General features: G+C 44.1%; 2 protein-coding genes across 2 annotated transcripts in view; one reads left to right on the top strand and one right to left on the bottom strand.

The window, feature by feature from the left end:
* Positions 1 to 2,863, top strand: part of LOC309569226 (cholesterol 24-hydroxylase-like) — a 49,414-nt gene extending 46,551 nt beyond the window's left edge. The window contains exon 15 of the mRNA XM_082274979.1: positions 2,461 to 2,863. Within this exon, the coding sequence (XP_082131105.1) occupies positions 2,461 to 2,634 (174 nt within the window). The 3' untranslated portion in view covers positions 2,635 to 2,863. The remainder of the gene's footprint in view (positions 1 to 2,460) is intronic.
* A 9,460-nt stretch (positions 2,864 to 12,323) lies between these two features.
* LOC309569225 (cholesterol 24-hydroxylase-like) overlaps positions 12,324 to 18,745 on the bottom strand; it is a 204,653-nt gene continuing 198,231 nt past the window's right edge. The window contains exons 24-25 of the mRNA XM_082274978.1: positions 18,041 to 18,107; positions 12,324 to 12,490 (exon numbers count right to left, since the gene is read on the bottom strand). Of these exons, the coding sequence (XP_082131104.1) occupies positions 12,329 to 12,490; positions 18,041 to 18,107 (229 nt within the window). The 3' untranslated portion in view covers positions 12,324 to 12,328. The remainder of the gene's footprint in view (positions 12,491 to 18,040; positions 18,108 to 18,745) is intronic.

Below are 18,745 nucleotides of genomic sequence, written 5' to 3'. Positions count from 1 at the left end.
TGCAAGGAGGAACAGGATGAACACTGCCAGAGCCCTACAAAATGACCTCCAGCAGGCCACTGGTGTGAATGTCACTGACTAAACAATCAGAAACAGACTTCATGAGGGTGGCCTGAGGGCCCGAGGTCCTCTAGTGGGCCCTGTGATCACTGCCCGGCACCATGAAGCTTGATTGGCATTTGTCAATGAACACCAGGATTGGCAGGTCTGCCACTGGTGCCCTGTGCATTTCAGATGAGAGCAGGTTCACCCTGAGCACATGTGATAGAATGAAAGGGTCTGGGGAAGCCATGGCCTGTAACATCATTCAGCATGACCAGTTTGGTGGTGGGTCAATGATGGCCTGGGGTGGCATATCCATGGAGGGATGCACAGACCTCTACAGGCTAGACAATGCAACCTTGACTGCCATTAGGTATAGGGAAGAAATCCTTGGACTCATTGTCAGTGTGTCCTGGGTTCCTCCTGGTGCACGACAATGCACGACGGCCTCATGTGGCGAGAGTATGCAGCCAGTTCCTGGAGGATGAAGGAATTGATACCATTGAATGGCCCCCGCATTCGCCTGACCTAAATACAATAGAACACATTATGTTTCGGTCCATCTGATGCTGCCAGGTCACTAGACTGCTGTTCAGGGGCTCAGTGATGCCCTGGTCCAGATCTGGGAGGAAATACCCGAGGACACCATCCATCATCTCATTAGGAGCATTCCCTGATGTTGTCAGGCATGCATACAAGCACGAGGGGGCCATACAAACTACTAAATACCATTTTGAGTTGCTGCAATGAAATTTTAGCAAAATGGACTAACTTGCTGCATCATTTTTTCACTTTGATTTTGGGGGTGTCTTTGAATTCAGCCCTCTGATCATTTTAATGTCCATCATACAATGGGGCATCCTTTCTTTCCTAACACATTACCCAGGCCATATCAGTATAGATATCCAGCATGATATTTTCCCCCATTGAGATCTGATGTGTTTTCAAAGTGTTCCTTTAATTTTTTGGAGCAGTGTATATAATACATTTTATCTTATATTTAATTTTTATTTGTAATACATTTCTGAATAGGATATACAATTCAGTGAATATACTGTAATTCTATTATATTGTCTAGTGTTTTTACATTTTATGCTTGTGAAGTATTCATGTTGTTATTTAAATGGTTATACTGGAGGAGGAGAAAGAAGATCATTCTGCCTTTAGGAATTAATTTGGCTCCCCATGCATTTCCTATTTAAACACTCATAGGCTGCCTTTGACCTGAAGATGGGCCACACCCGAAACGCATGGTCACGACGAAAACCTCCTGAGAGATTGCTCCACAGAACATTGTTGCTATCCCCTGGTGTCCCAACACGCACCAGTGACCACAGCGGCCGTGACATCGCATCTGGTGCACTGTCCGGAAGCTTAGGCTACCCATCCTCTGGCTGAGTCTCCCAGGATTGATCAGCGAGCCCACGGCCTCATGTAACTTTTGGCAGCATATACATCTCTGACTTTTTGTGCCTTTTTGCATCCTTGGCTGCAAAATACATTCCTGGCTTTTCCACATTGTGCCAGTAGTCCATCATAGCGGTACACGGTACATAGCGGTACACATTGGGCTCTTCACCATATCCTTTATACAGCATCTGTTTTTTTCCATCTGGGAGAACGAATGGTTTTACCTGGGAAGATGACCTCCTCTCTCCCCTCCTGCACCTGCTTGATTAATAGTATTGGCCTGAATACACGATTAGAATATCGACTGATCATTCGACCACCGACTTTTGAAAAAGTATTTGTTGGTCGAAAATGTTGCCAACATACACGGTCCGAATATCGGCCGACCGTTGCCAACCGACCATCGAAACAAATCGACAAACAGTCGAATCGGAAAATATTTCCAGGCATGAGTAAAGAGGTTATACAGATTTCAAATGAACGACCTCAACACCAACGTATAGAATATCGTTCATTCGCAAACGAGATAACAGAATTTTTCGAGTTTTTCAAACTGTATTTTTCTTTCACAGTATCGATATCGCTCATGGATGGCTGGGCATTAACGAGTAGAATATCGGCTGATCGCTCACTGAATGGAAATTTTCGGCCGATTTTCTTATCGTGTATTCGGGCCATTAGTGTTTTCAGCTTTTCAAGTCATGTGCATATGGGATTATTGCAACATGTGATTGACATTTACACAGTCCAGTCTGTTCACACAGGAGCCTTTTTATCTTTTTTAAGTTTGTTGTTGGACCAATAAACATTTTATATATTTGCATATTATTTATAATTTTTTATTTTTTTTAAAATAACAAACATCTCTATACTAACCTGCTCTGTGCAATGGAATTGCACAGAGCACCTTGAACCTCCTCTTCTTCATTCGAGTCTGATGTACTGAATGCATTTTTGTTTTTGCATTGACATACACTTTATTTCTGGAACTCTGCTTTCTTTTTGTAGATACAGATGAAGGTGATACTGGCCAAGCTTGTACACAAGTTTAATTTTCAGCTAGTAGAAGAAAAGACATGTAAAGTAACAGGAACTGGAATGCTGCAGCCTAGAGATGAGGTGCTCTGTAGACTGAGGCTCCGCACAAGGCTACGAAGATCCCTGACTAGACGCACCCTGTGACAAACATGATATGGTGGGCTGTGTGTCTATAATGCCAGATGATGTAAAGCTATAAAATAAAAGTATAGGAGTCACTCACCATCACCCAACTGATTACCTGGTGGTGTGTGAGAGATAACATCCTGATCAGTAAGATGTTTCTACTGATTTGTAGAGACCTAACTTCATGGCAATGAACTCAGAAGAGACACTGCTTTGCTTGAGCTGCCTGCCCATCAAATGCAGAAAAACTGTAAGCAATGGAGTGGTGTCTTATACAGTGAATCATGGCATGAAATCTTTTAATGTCAAGTGTGGACTGGATAGATCTTAAGGTAAAGATGAATATACCTTTATTTGCAATATGTGGGCTCTCTTTCTACATCACTTTAAAGAGAAGTATGGGGTGTGGGCTCAAAATATACTTACCTAGGTGGATGCAGTATCGGTCCGATGCTGTATCTGTCCCCCAGTGCCTCTGCACTGAGAACTGAGCGATCGAACACCGCCGATTGCTCGGTTCTCACAGCTCCCAGAGCAGAGAGCTGCTCCCTGCTCTGCTCCCTCTTTGCTCATTGGGGCGATGAGCTGTTGAGGGACAGGGAGCGGCCGGCTCAGGCTCTCAGCGGCTAGCTGAGGGGCTGAGCTGGCTGTAAGGCCTGGCCTCTGGTGGATCCAGAATCCATTGTCATGATGACGCGGTGCCTGGACCGACTTCTGTGACATCAGCAGAGAGTGAACTTCAGTCCTTTATAGATTAAAGTGTAACCGCGCTAAAAATCCAAAAAAACAACAAAAACCTTATAGCTGCAACTTAAATGTGACAAACATCCCAAATAATATATAATAAAAAAGCTGCGCTAAATGAAGATTCAAACGTGATGTTATAAAAAAGTCCTCATAAAGTCACATACACCAATAAATAATGTGGAAATATTGTAAATAAAGTCCAAAATATATCCAGAAATTGACTCCTCTGAATAAAATTGGATTATATACTGCTTACCAAAGATAGCAGATATGTTCGCTAAATATAGAGTGATGATGCTCCGAATAAGGACAAATCCTCAGGATAACCCTCAAGACGATATCCAGAGTCACCGTCGTTATATCAAACTCCACAGGCTCCAGTCACGTGCACAGAAAAACATAATTTTCATAGCGTGATACTGTATACACTTATGCACTAGGAATAGATCCCTTGTGTAAATGAATATATAGAAAGTGCTAGATATAGTGAAAGGCCACCACCGACATCTAAATCTGCTTACCAGATATAAAACAGTGATAGCATAATGGAAAAAAGATAGTGCACCATCACAGATTCCATGCGATAAACTCAATCCGTGAGTGTAACCGCCACCGACATACACTACTGCTTACCAAAAGATATATTGGATATTTCAGATAACAACCAGGATACAGCCTACAATAGTGCCCCTCAGATACAGGAAAGGACTAATCCTCAATCAGAAATTATATCCAGAGATATCCTGCATATATAGGTTATTCACATGCAGAAAAGGAAAACTCCATAGCGTAAAACCACAACAAATTTATTGCCAAAAAAGTAAAGGTTACACTTACAAAAAAGCAAACGATAAGCGCTGAATCGAAGCCGCCGGCCGGTTAGCTCCAAAACACCCGCCCTCACGTCTCGTAGGTGAAGTCAGCACGCCGCGACCGACGTATGTTTCATCAAAACTGACGTTCTCTGCTGAAAACGGGTTACAGGAGTGCAAAATGAATTGCTCTCCTGTGATCCATAAGAGAAGTACAGCCAAATGAGCTTTGGCTATACTTCTCCTTTAAGTAAGGCTACAAGGGGAAAAAAATTGGATTTTTGTACAGTCAATAAAGATATTCATAGAACAACAAGTTTGTTACTTTTACTACTTTGTTTGCCTTTTTCATTTGTAATAATTTTTATTAAGTTTTCACAAACAAGGTGATAATCATCAACAGTTCAAATAAAACATATTTAAGAACATAAAAACTTGTCATAATGAACACAGGCAACAATGGCAACAATAAACAGTGGGACAGCACAGGTACATGAGGCATACATGGCAATCCAATAAAAGTAGGGAAATATAGCGCATTTGCCAATTGATCTCCCAAAAGGTAATGCCTGTCCTCAACTCTGATAGAGGACGGCCCCCATGGAGGCCGTCGCCCGGATGCCCCGGAAGGGTGGATGTCGCCCCCCACCAGGCCTCAAACATAACAGGGCCATAAAGCAAGGGGGTTAACAACGCCACAAAGGCTGCTAAGAATCATAATAGCCGCACCGTAGCTGAGTCACAAAAATGACCTAAAAAACAAGAGAAGGAGAGCCAAAGAAAAAGGAAAGGGAGAAACAACAAAGGAAAGAAACAGAAGGGGAAGGAATTAAGAGCAGCCCAAGAGTGGGCACCGCCAGGACAATTTGTCAGAGAAGTAAAAGGGCCCATTCGGCATTCTTTGTTTGCCTATTTTACGGTAAAGTTTAATAATTGCACATCACCTGATAGGCAACCCAATGAGTAAATTAAAACGTAGCTTCACTTTCTCAATCAACATTGACTATTTTTAATCCTTATGCTACTAGCATTGATTCAATGTGTAGCGCCCCCCCCCCCCAACCTCCAGAGGTCTGGTGGTGACCCCCAGAGACAGGGAGGGCCGACATTCCTCCTCAGGATGCAGGTTATCAGGCATGGTGGGTGGTGTACAAGGTAGAAGGATGGGTGCCAGTCACTTTTATGCTTGAACAAAGAGAAGTTTATTTCTCACAACAGGAAAAATGTGGGAAAGAGGGGTAGGGCACAGGACACCCTTGGTCAAAAATAGCAGCTAACTTGCAGTTCGGCAGACTCCTTAGACAAAAATGTAGAATAAGTAGACAGCAGTACAGAAAAAGAGCCTTTAAGCTGGAACTAGCAATCTGTACTTTGTAGCATATGCTGTCTCCTATAGCAACAATATTCAAATCATGGAAGGTGCAGGAACTCTGTGGATGATTCCATCTTGATGCTTTCCCAGGCTCTCCATGGATCCCTGATCCATGCAAGAGTGACCATCTGGTACTTGATCTCAGGCTTCCAGCCTTTCCTTCATGCTTCCAGGTAGTGAGCAGGCTCTCCCTTGCAGAGTCTTAAGCACATGGCTAGGCCTCAGGCTTCAGGCCTACCCAGCAGTAGCAGCTCTTCCTCACACACACCCACCCAGACAGGAGTCTGGGCGGAAAGGACACAGATCACCTGACTTCTTCCAAATAAATACCTTCTCCCAGCATGCTCAGCGACCAGTATGATTGGTTGAAAAAAGTATACATATTCATAACCTAGCAAGGGACTTTAGCCTTCTGTTGGCTGAATCTGGGTCACAGGAGTGCAGAACTAAGTGCACTCCTGTGACCCACAAGAGAAGTATAGCCAAAAGAGCTTTGGCCATACTTCTGCTTTAACTAGTTCTGTTTTTTTTCCGCATGTCATAGCCTATAATCCAAAAGATCGTATCCTCTTCATATACAAGATGTCCTCAGCCATCCAGGTAGTATGACATGACTGAGATCATCTAGGCATCTGTTTATAAAACATTAATTACACGAATATCAGAAGCATTTGTGCAAGTTGAACTAAATGTCTTGTGGTTTAATTCCTATATCGTAAGCTCCATCTAGTGATCAAAATGCAGTATAATTTTTTTCATTTTGGTATTTCAGGAACTTATACCTCATTTAGGTCAGTAAATGACGATACAGGAAATAATCTCTTAGGCTCCATGTACACGGGACGTTAGAAAAAACGTCCTGCAAAGCTATTTCTGACGCCGGGAAAAAGCAGCTGTTAAACGTGCTTTCAGTAGCTTTTTCCATTTGCGTTATTGCACGTTTGGCCACGTTGCTTTTAGCAGCGTTTTTCTGCCTCCATTCAAAATCAATGGTTCCCTATGGGAGCCTATTGATTTGAATGGAAGTCGCACCGCAAGTCGGATCCGACTTGCGGCGCGACCTACACTGTGAGAATCTTGAGGGGGAACTCCACGCCAAAAATGGGAAAAAAACTGCGTGGGGGTCCCCCCCAAGTTCCAAACCAGGCCCTTCGGGTCCGGTATGGAATATGAGGGTAGCCCCACGCCGAAAAAACGGCATGGGGGCTCATCGGAATCTGGAAGCCCCCTTTAACAAGGGGGCCCCCCCGGACCCCCTCCCTATGTGAATGGGTATGGGGTACACTGTACCCCTACTCATTCACCACATAAAAGGCAGTGTATGGAAATAACGACAGGAGACGTTTTGGAAAGTTTATTAAAAATCTTCATCCGGCTCTTCTTGTCTTCTCCTCTCCGGGGTCTTCTCCTCTCCGGGGTCTTCTGCTCTTTTGCTGTCCGCTCTTCTTGTGTTCTCCTCTCCGGGGTCTTCTGCTGTCCTCTCTTCTTTTCTTCTCCTCTCCGGTCTTCTGCTCTTTTGCTGTCGGCTCTTCTTCTTCCTCCGGTCCTCCTCCGACGACGTCTCCGGTAATTATGCCGGTCTCCGGTCTCTGCAGCTTATTATATAGCCATTAGGGGCGTGGCCCCGATGACGTCATCGGGAGGCCCCACCCCCTCGTGTCACAGATGACCATCTGTGACATGAGGGGGCGGGGCCTCTCGATGACGTCATCGGGGCCACGCCCCTCAAGATTCTCACAGTGCAGTGCAGGTCGCGCCGCAAGTCGGAATCCGACTTGCGGTGCGACTTCCATTCAAATCAATAGGCTCCCATAGGGAACCATTGATTTTGAATGGAAGAAAAAAAACGTAGAACGTGGCTGAACGTAGGTTCATCACGTTCAGTCACGTTTAGTCACGTTCGGCCGCGTTTCTGCGTTTGAAACGCCGGGAAACACACGTTCGAAGGCAAATAATTGCGTTCTAAAAAAAGTCCCTGAACGCAACTGCCTGTAAATGACTGTAAACGAACATGTGTACATGGACAGATAAGATAACATGGAGCTGCGTTCAGGGGCTTCTGAAAAAACCGCCCAACTGCTCCTAAACGGCCATTTCCAGCGTCCCGTGTACATGGACCCTTAAAAGACATTTCGGTAAACGCTTAGGAATGCTTCTGACAATTGTGTCAGAAACGCATTAGTGCTGGAGATTACTGATACCGGTTGCAAATCGTGAACCGTAAAAGTGGTTAGGGTATTGCAAAGGCTTTTTTTTATCTGTATTTATCCATATGTAGCCCTGCCCCCGGAGGGGTGGCTGAGTGTGTTCACATCCTCCTCACTTCTTTGACCCTGAGCATTTTCCAACCCACCTGACACTATAGGTTCGGACATGTTGAGTGAATAAACACAACCAAGTTTCAACAGAAGATAATTTTTACTGTCTTTTAGTAAGAGAGAATAAACAACTAGAAATTCAATATAACAGGTAGTATAAAGGACCAAGAATAAAAGAGAGATCCTGGATCCTCAAACCCAAAATCATATAGGGTTCAGCACTCAGGATCTGATATGGCAAAAAGGCAAGTAAACATGTGTATTATGCAATGATAGGAGAGGATTGATGTATCAATTACTCATCAATAAATCATCCAGTGGCGTACCAATGGGGGGGGGGGGGGCAGGGGGGTGCGCACTGGGGGGTGTCAGCCGCTGTCCTGCCCGGCGTGTTCTGACAGATCCCGTCAGTGGCAGCTCCTTCAGTCCATGCTGCTAGCGGGGGGCGGAGCCGTGGTGGGAGGAAGGGGGCGGAGCCTCGGCGGGAAGAAGGGGGCAGAGCCTCGGTGGGAAAAAGGTGAGTGCGTGCCCATTGCCCAAGTGTGTGTGCTGGATAGGAGGGGGATGGGGAAGCTGCATAAAGAGGAATTCATCTTTCCCTATTCTTCCTGCAGTTTCTGAATAACTGATTCTCCTCCTCTCCCTCCTGCAGGAAGAATAGGGAAAGATCAATTCATCTATATGCAGCTGCCCCATCCCCCTCCTATACAACTTCTTTTGCTGGCCCCCCAGTGCTCTTAACCCCCCCTCCAGTGCTCCTAATCCCCCCTCAGTGCTCTTAACCCCCCTCAGTGCTTTAAACCCCCCAGTGCTCTTAGCCCCCCCCCAGTGCACTAGACCCCCCTGTTCTTTAGCCCCCCCGATGCTCTTCAGCTCCCCACAGTGCTTTTCATCTCCCTTCCCCCTATGCTCCCTGTCCCCCCCAGTGCTCTCCACCCCCGTGGTTTTCCTTACTCGCCCCCCAAGTGCTCCCTGTCCCCCCAGTGCTCTCCACCCCCCTGGTTTTCCCTGCTCGCCCCCCAAGTGCTCCCTGTCCCCCCCAGTGCTCTCCACCCCCTGCGCCTTCCAACCCCCCTACAATGCTTTCCAAACCCCCTCTTAATTCTCTCCAGCCCCCCCCCCCCCACGTGCCCTTCAGCTCCTCCAGTGCTCTCTGCTTCGCCTGTGCTCTCCGGCCCCCCTAGTGCTCTTCTATCTTCTATCATGTCCTCAGTCTCTGAGCATCTCCTGTATCATGTCTGCAGTCTCTGGCCATCTCCTGTATCAAGTCGGCAGTCTCTGAGCATCTCCTGTGTTATGTCTGCAGTCTCTGACCATCTCCTGTATCATGTCTGCAGTCTCTGACCATCTAATGTATCATGTCTGCAGTCTCTGACCATCTTCTGTATCAGGTCTGCAGTCTCTGACCATCTCCTGTATCACGTCTGCAGTCTCTGATCATCTCCTGTATCACGTCTGCAGTCTCTGACCATCTACTGTATCACGTCTGCAGTCTCTGACCATCTCCTGTATCATGTCCTCAGTCTCTGACCATCTACTGCATCACGTCTGCAGTCTCTGACCATCTCCTGTATCACATCTGCAGTCTCTGACCATCTCCTGTATCATGTCCTCAGTCTCTGACCATCTCCTGTATCACGTCTGCAGTCTCTGACCATCTACTGTATCACGTCTGCAGTCTCTGACCATCTACTGTATCATGTCTGCAGTCTCTGAGCATCTCCTGTATCATGTCTGCAGTCTCTGACCATCTACTGTATCATGTCCACAGTCTATGAGCATCTCCTGTATCATGTCTGCAGTCTCTGACCATCTACTGTATCATATCTGCAGTCTCTGACCATCTCCTGTATCACGTCTGCAGTCTCTGACCATCTACTGTATCATGTCCTCAGTATCTGAGCATCTCCTGTATCATGTCTGCAGTCTCTGACCATCTCTTGTATCATGTCCTCAGTCTCTGACCATCTCTTGTATCATGTCCTCAGTCTCTGACCATTTCCTGTATCATGTCTGCAGTCTCTGACCATCTACTGTATCATGTCCTCAGTATCTGAGCATCTCCTGTTTCATGTCTGCAGTCTCTGACCATCTCTTGTATCATGTCCTCAGTCTCTGACCATCTCTTGTATCATGTCCTCAGTCTCTGACCATTTCCTGTATCATGTCTGCAGTCTCTGACCATCTCTTGTATCATGTCTGCAGTCTCTGACCATCTCCTGTATCATGTCTTCAGTCTCTGACCATCTCCTGTATCACGTCTGCAGTCTCTGACCATCTACTGTATCATGTCCTCAGTCTCTGAGCATCTCCTGTATCATGTCTGCAGTCTCTGACCATCTCTTGTATCATGTCTGCAGTCTCTGACCATCTCTTGTATCATGTCCTCAGTCTCTGACCATCTCTTGTATCATGTCCTCAGTCTCTGACCATTTCCTGTATCATGTCTGCAGTCTCTGACCATCTCTTGTATCATGTCTGCAGTCTCTGGCCATCTCTTGTACTATGTCCTCAGTTTCTGAGCATCTCCTGTATCGTGTCCTCAGTCTCTGACCATCTCTTGTATCATGTCTGCAGTCTCTGAATATCTCCTTTAGCAAGTCTCCAATCTCTTACTCAAACTTAAACACATTGCTAATAATATTAGCTATTTATTTATGCTGAAGGTAGGACTGTGCAGGGGAGGCAGAGAGTGCAAAAGGGGGAACTGTGATTAGAGAGACGGAGGACAGACTGCAAGGGGAACTGTGATGGGGTGGCTGTGAAATTTGTCCAATAAATATTCTTGAAAACATGACAAATTTTTGTGGGTGTTTTTACATTTTAAAGTTGTGGGGGGGGGGGGGTGGGTTGTGCCAGATATAGGATCCGCCCCGGGTGCCAAATGCTCTAGGTTCGCCACTGAAATCATCCCTCAATTAAAGCATGAGAGTGACCACAGAAACATATATTCAATGCAATAGAGAACGATACTACTGTTAACCTAACTTAAATCAGTGACTCTTTTAAGCTACTGCTATGCAATCTACCAAATTGCACTCTGTATCCTATAGGGGGCCCCCCTTACTATGGATTGCGTGAGTCTCCTTGTTGAGCAAGGCCTTGCTAGTCTTCACCAGCAAAGAGATCCTTAATCATTCAAGGAATGATATCTGTAATCCACTGTAAAGGCAAAGATTAATTGTAATCCAAACTGGGAGGGAGTATGGGCTTCTGAACTCAGTCAAGTTGATGTAAAATCTGTAAAACTGAGAGCATAAAGTGACGCCTTTTTGGTCTGCCACGTACCACTCAGTACTACAGTGTCCTATGGCAACCATTATATGTAGATGCAGCTCTCTGTCCGAACTAAACTGCATCACAGGCCTTTCCTGACTCCATCTAGTGAACCACTGTATTTACTTCAACTTGGATCTCTCTCACCCAATGTGATGGGGATCCACGTCCCGTTGTCCTCCGCACCGGGATCCGACACTCCTCAGAAGCACCCGCAGTCTCTCCGAGTGTCTCTCGCCTCGGTCTGCCACCGAGCTCTGTCACATACGCCGCTCTCTCTCTCTGACATCTCTCCGCTAGGCCTCCAGCCTAGTCTCCTCTGCTCACCGCAGCAGCTCTTCCCCTTCACACAGCGCGTTGTCCTCCAGGCAGAAGAGCAAATCTTTGGTCCCGCCCCCTATTTATAGACATTCTCATCTGTCTCTGCGGAACCCAATGCTCTCTGGGAGGATAGTTAAATCGATTGAGTCATCCTTAGCTTCCACTTCCTTTGGGACTATATTTCCCACAATCCATTGTACCATCACTTCACAGAAACCCCAACATTAAAGAGATAGAACAGCGCCAAACAGGCTGGAATGGATTCTTCATCCAGGCTACATATACATAATGAACAAGTGTTTGTACTTTGGCTGCAGTTGAATGCAGGACTCAAGAACAGTTCTTGCGCAGGACCCTTTATAGATTTGGGCTACCACTAAAGACCGATTATATTACTTTATTAATCTCAAAGTTGAACTTGAAGGTGGCTATAAAAGACAAACCTCAATGCGGCTTTTTATTCATTTTTATTACATCATTAAATATTTTTTTCTTCAATATATTTTTTATTAAAAATGCGGAAATTAGAAAAAAAAAAAAAAAACAGTCAAGGCACAATGCCTAAAAGTACACAGGGAAGAAAAAACATAGCGTATGGTAATTTTCACACAAAGGCATGGCCCTTGAAGAGGTAGCTAGCAGTGTAAGAACCTGAATATGATCTGGTATTACCAGTATATAATAAGCCCATATCTCTGTGCTCTGCTTTTCAACAAATACATTCTAAAATACAGTATATAGCTGTCTATGCATCTTGATTTTAAAATACCAATATTTATCTACATTTTTTTGTTAACTCGTTAGTACATAGACTTTTTCAATAGTCTTGTTACATTAGACAGTTGCTATAGTCATTACATAAATGTCTATTTCTTTGTGGTTCCAGAGATTGTTCTGGGCCTGAGTCTACATATTGCCCCACCCATGGGTCGTAGAGAGCCAGTATCATGAATCTTGAAGCTTTGTCCTTTCACCAACTCAAACTCAAATCTCTGCAGGAGCTTGGCCATTACTACCTTCGCTTCCATCTGTATAAAGAGATACAGATAATCAGTTTAAAGGTTTGGTTACCCAACAGCAACATAGTAGATATAATTCATGCAGCCCCTGGTTTCTCATATCTCGTATGTTCAAGAACCATGATCTCCCTGCTACAATTCCTTATTCTGTTGCTGTCCAATGGCAATTTTAGGTATTCCTGTGCCTCTGTTTTTTTCCACTTCTGTTACAATCTCCATGATATTAAAAGGATTAAAAAATCTAGAAGGTGGAATGGGACCCCTTATAATGGCCGCAGCGGGTGCACAATAGGTCAAAGAGAGTGCCAAATGGAAAATCTCTTGGAGCACAAAGTCTTTATTGATCAACAGGTTACCGCAAGCAGGGCAAAAGCTACCAATGCGTTGCAGGGGCCACAGAATCCCCCTTCATCAGGCCCCAAAACACATTGGATGTATTTTGCCCCATTTGTTGTAGCCATTTGAATATTAAAAACTTTGGACTCTTAAAGATTGTTTATTTGGTGCTCTCTTTGACTTGGATTTCTCAAGCAATAATTTTGTCTGCATATTGATGACCTGTGAAAATCCCTGACCAGTGCCCCTCTACCACTACCACTGCAAGTGTGCAGGCCTGTTTTTTTTTTTTTTTTTAGGACCTGCAAGGTAAAGGCATAATGTGCTACTATGCATCGCATACTAGCACATTATGTGAAGCTTACCTAAAAATGAAGCCCTCCAGTGATGCAATGTAATCGCTGGAGGCAGCATCCATCTTCACCCTGTCTTCCTTTCGGGTCCGTGGACTCCGGCTGTGTGACAGCCTGGAGCCATGATGACGTCACTTTCGGATTCGTCATTCACAGCACAGGTATCTGGAAGTACGCCACGAGTGGCCGTTCCTTCAGAGAGCACGCGCGGCTGAGCCACAGTTTTATTGCCACCTGGCTCCCCATCCGAATTTGCAAAATGCAGCTGGACGGAGCTGTACATATTTTTAACGTTACCATCTGCCAAACTCACTAAGTTCAATGGGACCGCGTTGCTTTCATGTGTAATAAATGTGCAAATACATGCAGTAAGTGGTCCTATATTGAACTTGGTGTTCAGTTATTCACTTTAAGGTCGACACAGAGGACAAGGGGGCACTCTTTATGTCTTGAAGAAATGAGATTTAATCTCCAAATATTGAACGGGCTTCTTCACAGTAAGAGCTGTGAAAATGTGGAATAGATTCCCTCAACAGATGGTGCTGTCCAGCTCAGTAGATTGCTTTAAAAAAGCCTGGATTCTTTCCTAAATGTATATAACATAACTGGATACTAACATTTATAGAATAAGTTGATCCAGGGATCATCTGATTGCCTCTTGGGGGATGAGGAAGGATTCTTTCCCCTGCTGAAGAAATTTGTATCATGCTTTGCTGGATTTTTTTGCCTTCCTCTGGGTCAACTGTGGGTTTGTGTATAGAGGATTTTTATTTTTAAAAAATTGTTTTGTTTTCTTTTGTTTTCCCCTTTTTATTGGTTGAACTTTGTTTATTTTTTTCAACCAGACTAACTATATAACTATGTGAAAGAAAATAGGTGCGCGGTCCTGAAGTGATGAGAAGTGAAGTGAAAGCAGCACTGAAATTTGAATTAAACGTGAGAGGATGGCAATATAGAAAACATTACCAAAGTGCGCTAAACAAATAATGAACCAAGTGTTCAAAGGTACATGGATGGTATCCGGATTTATATCAAAATCATATGCATTCAGTCCAAAACAAAAGTGCAAAAACTGTGAAAAAGTCTTTCTTTTCAAATTGGAGTGAAGGTGAGGGAGTGTTGGGAGGTGGGTGGGGCCTCGTCCCAAAAAATGATGATCCAAAGTGATTCTCAGTGGCCTGATATACACATGTGGACACCCAGTGTTAGGAGTGGACTCTTACCACAATGTGGAGAGATGTGAGCATATACTTTGTTGTGTCTAGAAGTCCCCAACTGATCAAGCTGGCAGGGATGGCTCTCGGAATGGACCGGAACAATCAGCTGCTTCCGAAGTGGGGAGGGATCTGTAGGCTTCCAAGCAGGGGGAGATGCCAAGACAGAGCAACCCAGAGAAAAGAAGAGGACTATAGTGCATTACCTTCGACTTTAATGATAAAACACATTCCGGACGAACAAACAGCAAATACAGGGCGGTCGCGGGTGTCTGCAGTACAAACCGGGACCTATGACAGCACGGCTGGCTCCCCCCGACGCGTTTCCACTAACAAGTCGGCTTCTGGGATTGCAGCTCCAATCCCAGAAGCCGACTTGTTAGTGGAAACGCGTCGGGGGGAGCCAGCCGTGCTGTCATAGGTCCCGGTTTGTACTGCAGACACCCGCGACCGCCCTGTATTTGCTGTTTGTTCGTCCGGAATGTGTAAGTGTACCCTCATTTGTTTTATCATTAAAGTCGAAGGTAATGCACTATAGTCCTCTTCTTTTCTCTGGGTTGCTCTGTCTTGGCATCTCCCCCTGCTTGGAAGCCTACAGATCCCTCCCCACTTCGGAAGCAGCTGATTGTTCCGGTCCATTCCGAGAGCCATCCCTGCCAGCTTGATCAGTTGGGGACTTCTAGACACAACAAAGTATATGCTCACATCTCTCCACATTGTGGTAAGAGTCCACTCCTAACACTGGGTGTCCACATGTGTATATCAGGCCACTGAGAATCACTTTGGATCATTTTTTGGGACGAGGCCCCACCCACCTCCCAACACTCCCTCACCTTCACTCCAATTTGAAAAGAAAGATTTTTTCACAGTTTTTGCACTTTTGTTTTGGACTGAATGCATATGATTTTGATATAAATCCGGATACCATCCATGTACCTTTGAACACTTGGTTCATTATTTGTTTAGCGCACTTTGGTAATGTTTTCTATATTGCCATCCTCTCAACTATATAACTATGCATGCAGTTGGGGTGTTTTCAGACCACAAGTCTGAAAGAGCCCTTATTTATCCAAATCTTCACAGTTGGACTGGGGGGGTCTGGTGAGAATACAAGTCTTGGGGGGGAACCATAGAAGGTGCAATTTAACTTCAACTCTCTAGTCTCTACTAAATACTGAGTATCAGGTTTGGGTGGACTGACCCTTTAAGTCACTCTACTCAAATTTTATTTTACTGGGCAGTATAATTAAGTAGATGCTTACTGTATGTGTTACCAAATAAGCATAGCTGTTTTTAGAAACAAAAATGAATCTTTAGTTAACAGGAATAAGCAAAAGTGACAGGGTTGCTTAATAACAACCCCCCTGTCCCTCCAAGCAAACACTGATACCTACCTTCCCCTTGGTCCTTCACTGCTCTGTTTATGTGTCAGAGCCCTTGGAAAATTATGGTTATGGGGAAGCATATGACCTTATCCTATTCCTCATAGGATGTGGTGCTCAAGCCTGATCGCAGTGATCCGCAAATTACCAGAGGTGAACACATGCGGGAGGACATATGACCCTGTGTAAGCTCCGACACAAAGCTCCCACAAGGATTAGACTCATGAGTCCAACAAGCCAAGGGGATAGTGGGAGAGTGAGGGGAAGGTAAGTATCAGTGACAGAGAGATGACAAGATATAAAGAGAACTTTGTCCTGTTGATTAGGGATGATCGAACTTTTGAAAAAATCGGTTCGACCAGAACACCCAAACTTCCCGAAAATTCGGCCCGGATTTCAGAACCCCATTGAAATCAATGGGACCCGAACTTCGGTAATCAAAAAACACAATTTTGAAGCCCTAAACCCCAATAAATGCCCCTAAAAAGTGCCTAGGGTTCTGGGTCATGCCCCAGGGACTATTAATCACACAAAAAAAGTTCTTAAAAATTGTCATTTTTGATATAGAGACAATTATTGAAAAAAAAAAAAATGAGATTTCTTTGGATTTAGTGTCTGGGGGGTCTAAAAAGTGTACCTGTGAATTTTCAGCTCTGTAGCATGTCCAGAACCAGAAAAAAAAAGTTTGTTTGTATTAGAATTAATATAGAACAGGGATATGGCTCCACTATTTTCACACCTTGTAGCAAGCGGTTTTTTTTGGCATTTTTTGGGGGTCTTTGGAGGCAGGCATAACATCAGAACTTCTGTGTAGGGGTATATATACACACACATGTATGTATATATACACATACACATATATAGGTGTGAAAGTAGCAGAACACTATGCTTGCGCTATAACACCTATATGTGTGTATGTGTATAAATACATATAAGTGTGTGTGTATATATACCCCTATACAGAAGTTCAGATGTTTTGCCTGCCTCCAAAGACCCCAAAAAAATGCCCAAAAAAAACGCCTGCTGCAAAAACACACCTGGGCATTTTGTAGCTGGCGTTTTTTGGGGCATTTTTTGGGCGTCTTTGGAGGCAGGCATAACATCAGAACTTCTGTGTATGGGTATATATACACACACACACATGTACGTATATATACATATACACATATATATGTGTGAAAGTAGCAGAACACTATGCTTGCGCTAATTAAATAATTAACACCCATATGGCTTCTCTGCTATAACAACTATATGTGTGTATGTGTATAAATACATATAAGTGTGTGTGTATATATACCCCTATACAGAAGTTCAGATGTTTTGCCTGCCTCCAAAGACCCCAAAAAATGCCCAAAAAAACGCCAGCTACAAAAACGCCCAGGTGTGTTTTTCAGCAGGCGTTTTTTTTGGGCATTTTTTTGTATGTATATGTATATATGTGTATGTGTATATATACATACATGTGTGTGGGTATATATACCCCTACACAGAAGTTCAGATGTCATGCCTGACTCCAAACATGTCCTCAAAAAAGCCCTATAAATGCCTGCAGCAAAAAGCAGGGTGACAGGGGCGAAGCCATATCCCGGTTCTATAAGTGTTCTAAGAGAAACGATGTTTTCTCTATAGCGGTCACCCTCAAATGGAAGGGTTTTGTCACCCTGCCATAGCAGTCAGAGTCAGTTAACCCTACACTACACTACGGTCCCCTTACACTTAACACTTTCCCTACAGAAACTAGATTATTAAATCTAACTATAGTGGAAAATAGTACCCTAACTACACTAGATATCCCTTTCCTCACACTAATAATTGCTAAATGACACTTTGAAGCAGAAGTAACAGAACTGCTTCCACTCTCTTCCACGTCCCTGTATTACAATGCTAGGAATTTGGTCAGGCTATTTTATATACTGGGGGGCGAATTCACTAATGATTGGCCTCTGGACCCCCTAGTCACTCCAATCACATTCCTAGCATTCTCCTGCCCCCTCAATTGGCTTTTACTTATGGTTCTGGTCCAATCACTGGCTTTTAAAGCCCATTTCCTGTCCCATTGCATTTTGGTCGGTTCTGGTTGCCGAATTCCGAACTTTTTCAGCAAAAAGTTCTAAATTCGGCCGAACCTCGAACAGTCAATGTTCGGGTCGAACCGTTGGTCGACCCGAACCGTTCGATCATCCCTACTGTTGATGTATTCCAGTTGTGTATATGTCTCTATACACCAGGCATTTTCTTTGCCTCATTGTTATGTGATAAACTAAATGATCATACCTGTGCAAAGACTTGCCCAATACAAGAACGTGGCCCAAGAGAGAATGGGAAATACGTAAAATATGGCCTGTTTGGAGAAAGAAAAATGACTCAGTTAATGTGCCAAACATTTCAGCTGAAAAATGTAATTACTACAGGCGATTCTCTCAGAATTAAAGTGTGCTACACCAAGACCAAATGTGAATAGGCATTTGTTTGTATGAGTATTTAATTAAGGCCTACACTTTGACATTAGGGAAACTCATTAACACATTTTCAAAATTCCCATGTGTGTTGATCTATCATTAATGTTTATTGAGTATGCTTCAGGAAGCTTTTTTAATGAGCTGGGTGCCATGTCTGTATTTTGCAGGCACTTTTCATTAGAATGCAATGGAGAGAGGATGCTTTACTAAATACTTGTTTGCCCTAAACATACAGCATATCTTTAGCCCTGTCCTTTGGGAGCATTTGGTGGATTTTGGGAAAATGTACCAGGTGCTCCTTTCTTAGCTGTGCAAAAAAAATCTCCCAAGATGTTGTTGTGAAGGTGCGTATGGAGAAGACAATTAAAAAAGTCTTGTGTCCAGAGTAAAATCAATTTTATTGTTGTAGTTACATTAAAACATCATATAACGCATTTCATGGTTGCCTGCTACGTCTTCATAACAGGTGAGTCACATATACTTTAGTCGGATTACTTCACATTCTGTACACTGGTGACAA

The sequence above is a fragment of the Pelophylax lessonae genome (assembly GCF_965119305.1).
Source record: "Pelophylax lessonae genome assembly, chromosome: 13".
NCBI classification, from domain to species: domain Eukaryota; kingdom Metazoa; phylum Chordata; class Amphibia; order Anura; family Ranidae; genus Pelophylax; species Pelophylax lessonae.
The sequence above is the reverse complement of the archived record's forward strand: the minus strand, read 5'-3'. Positions and strand labels throughout refer to the sequence as shown.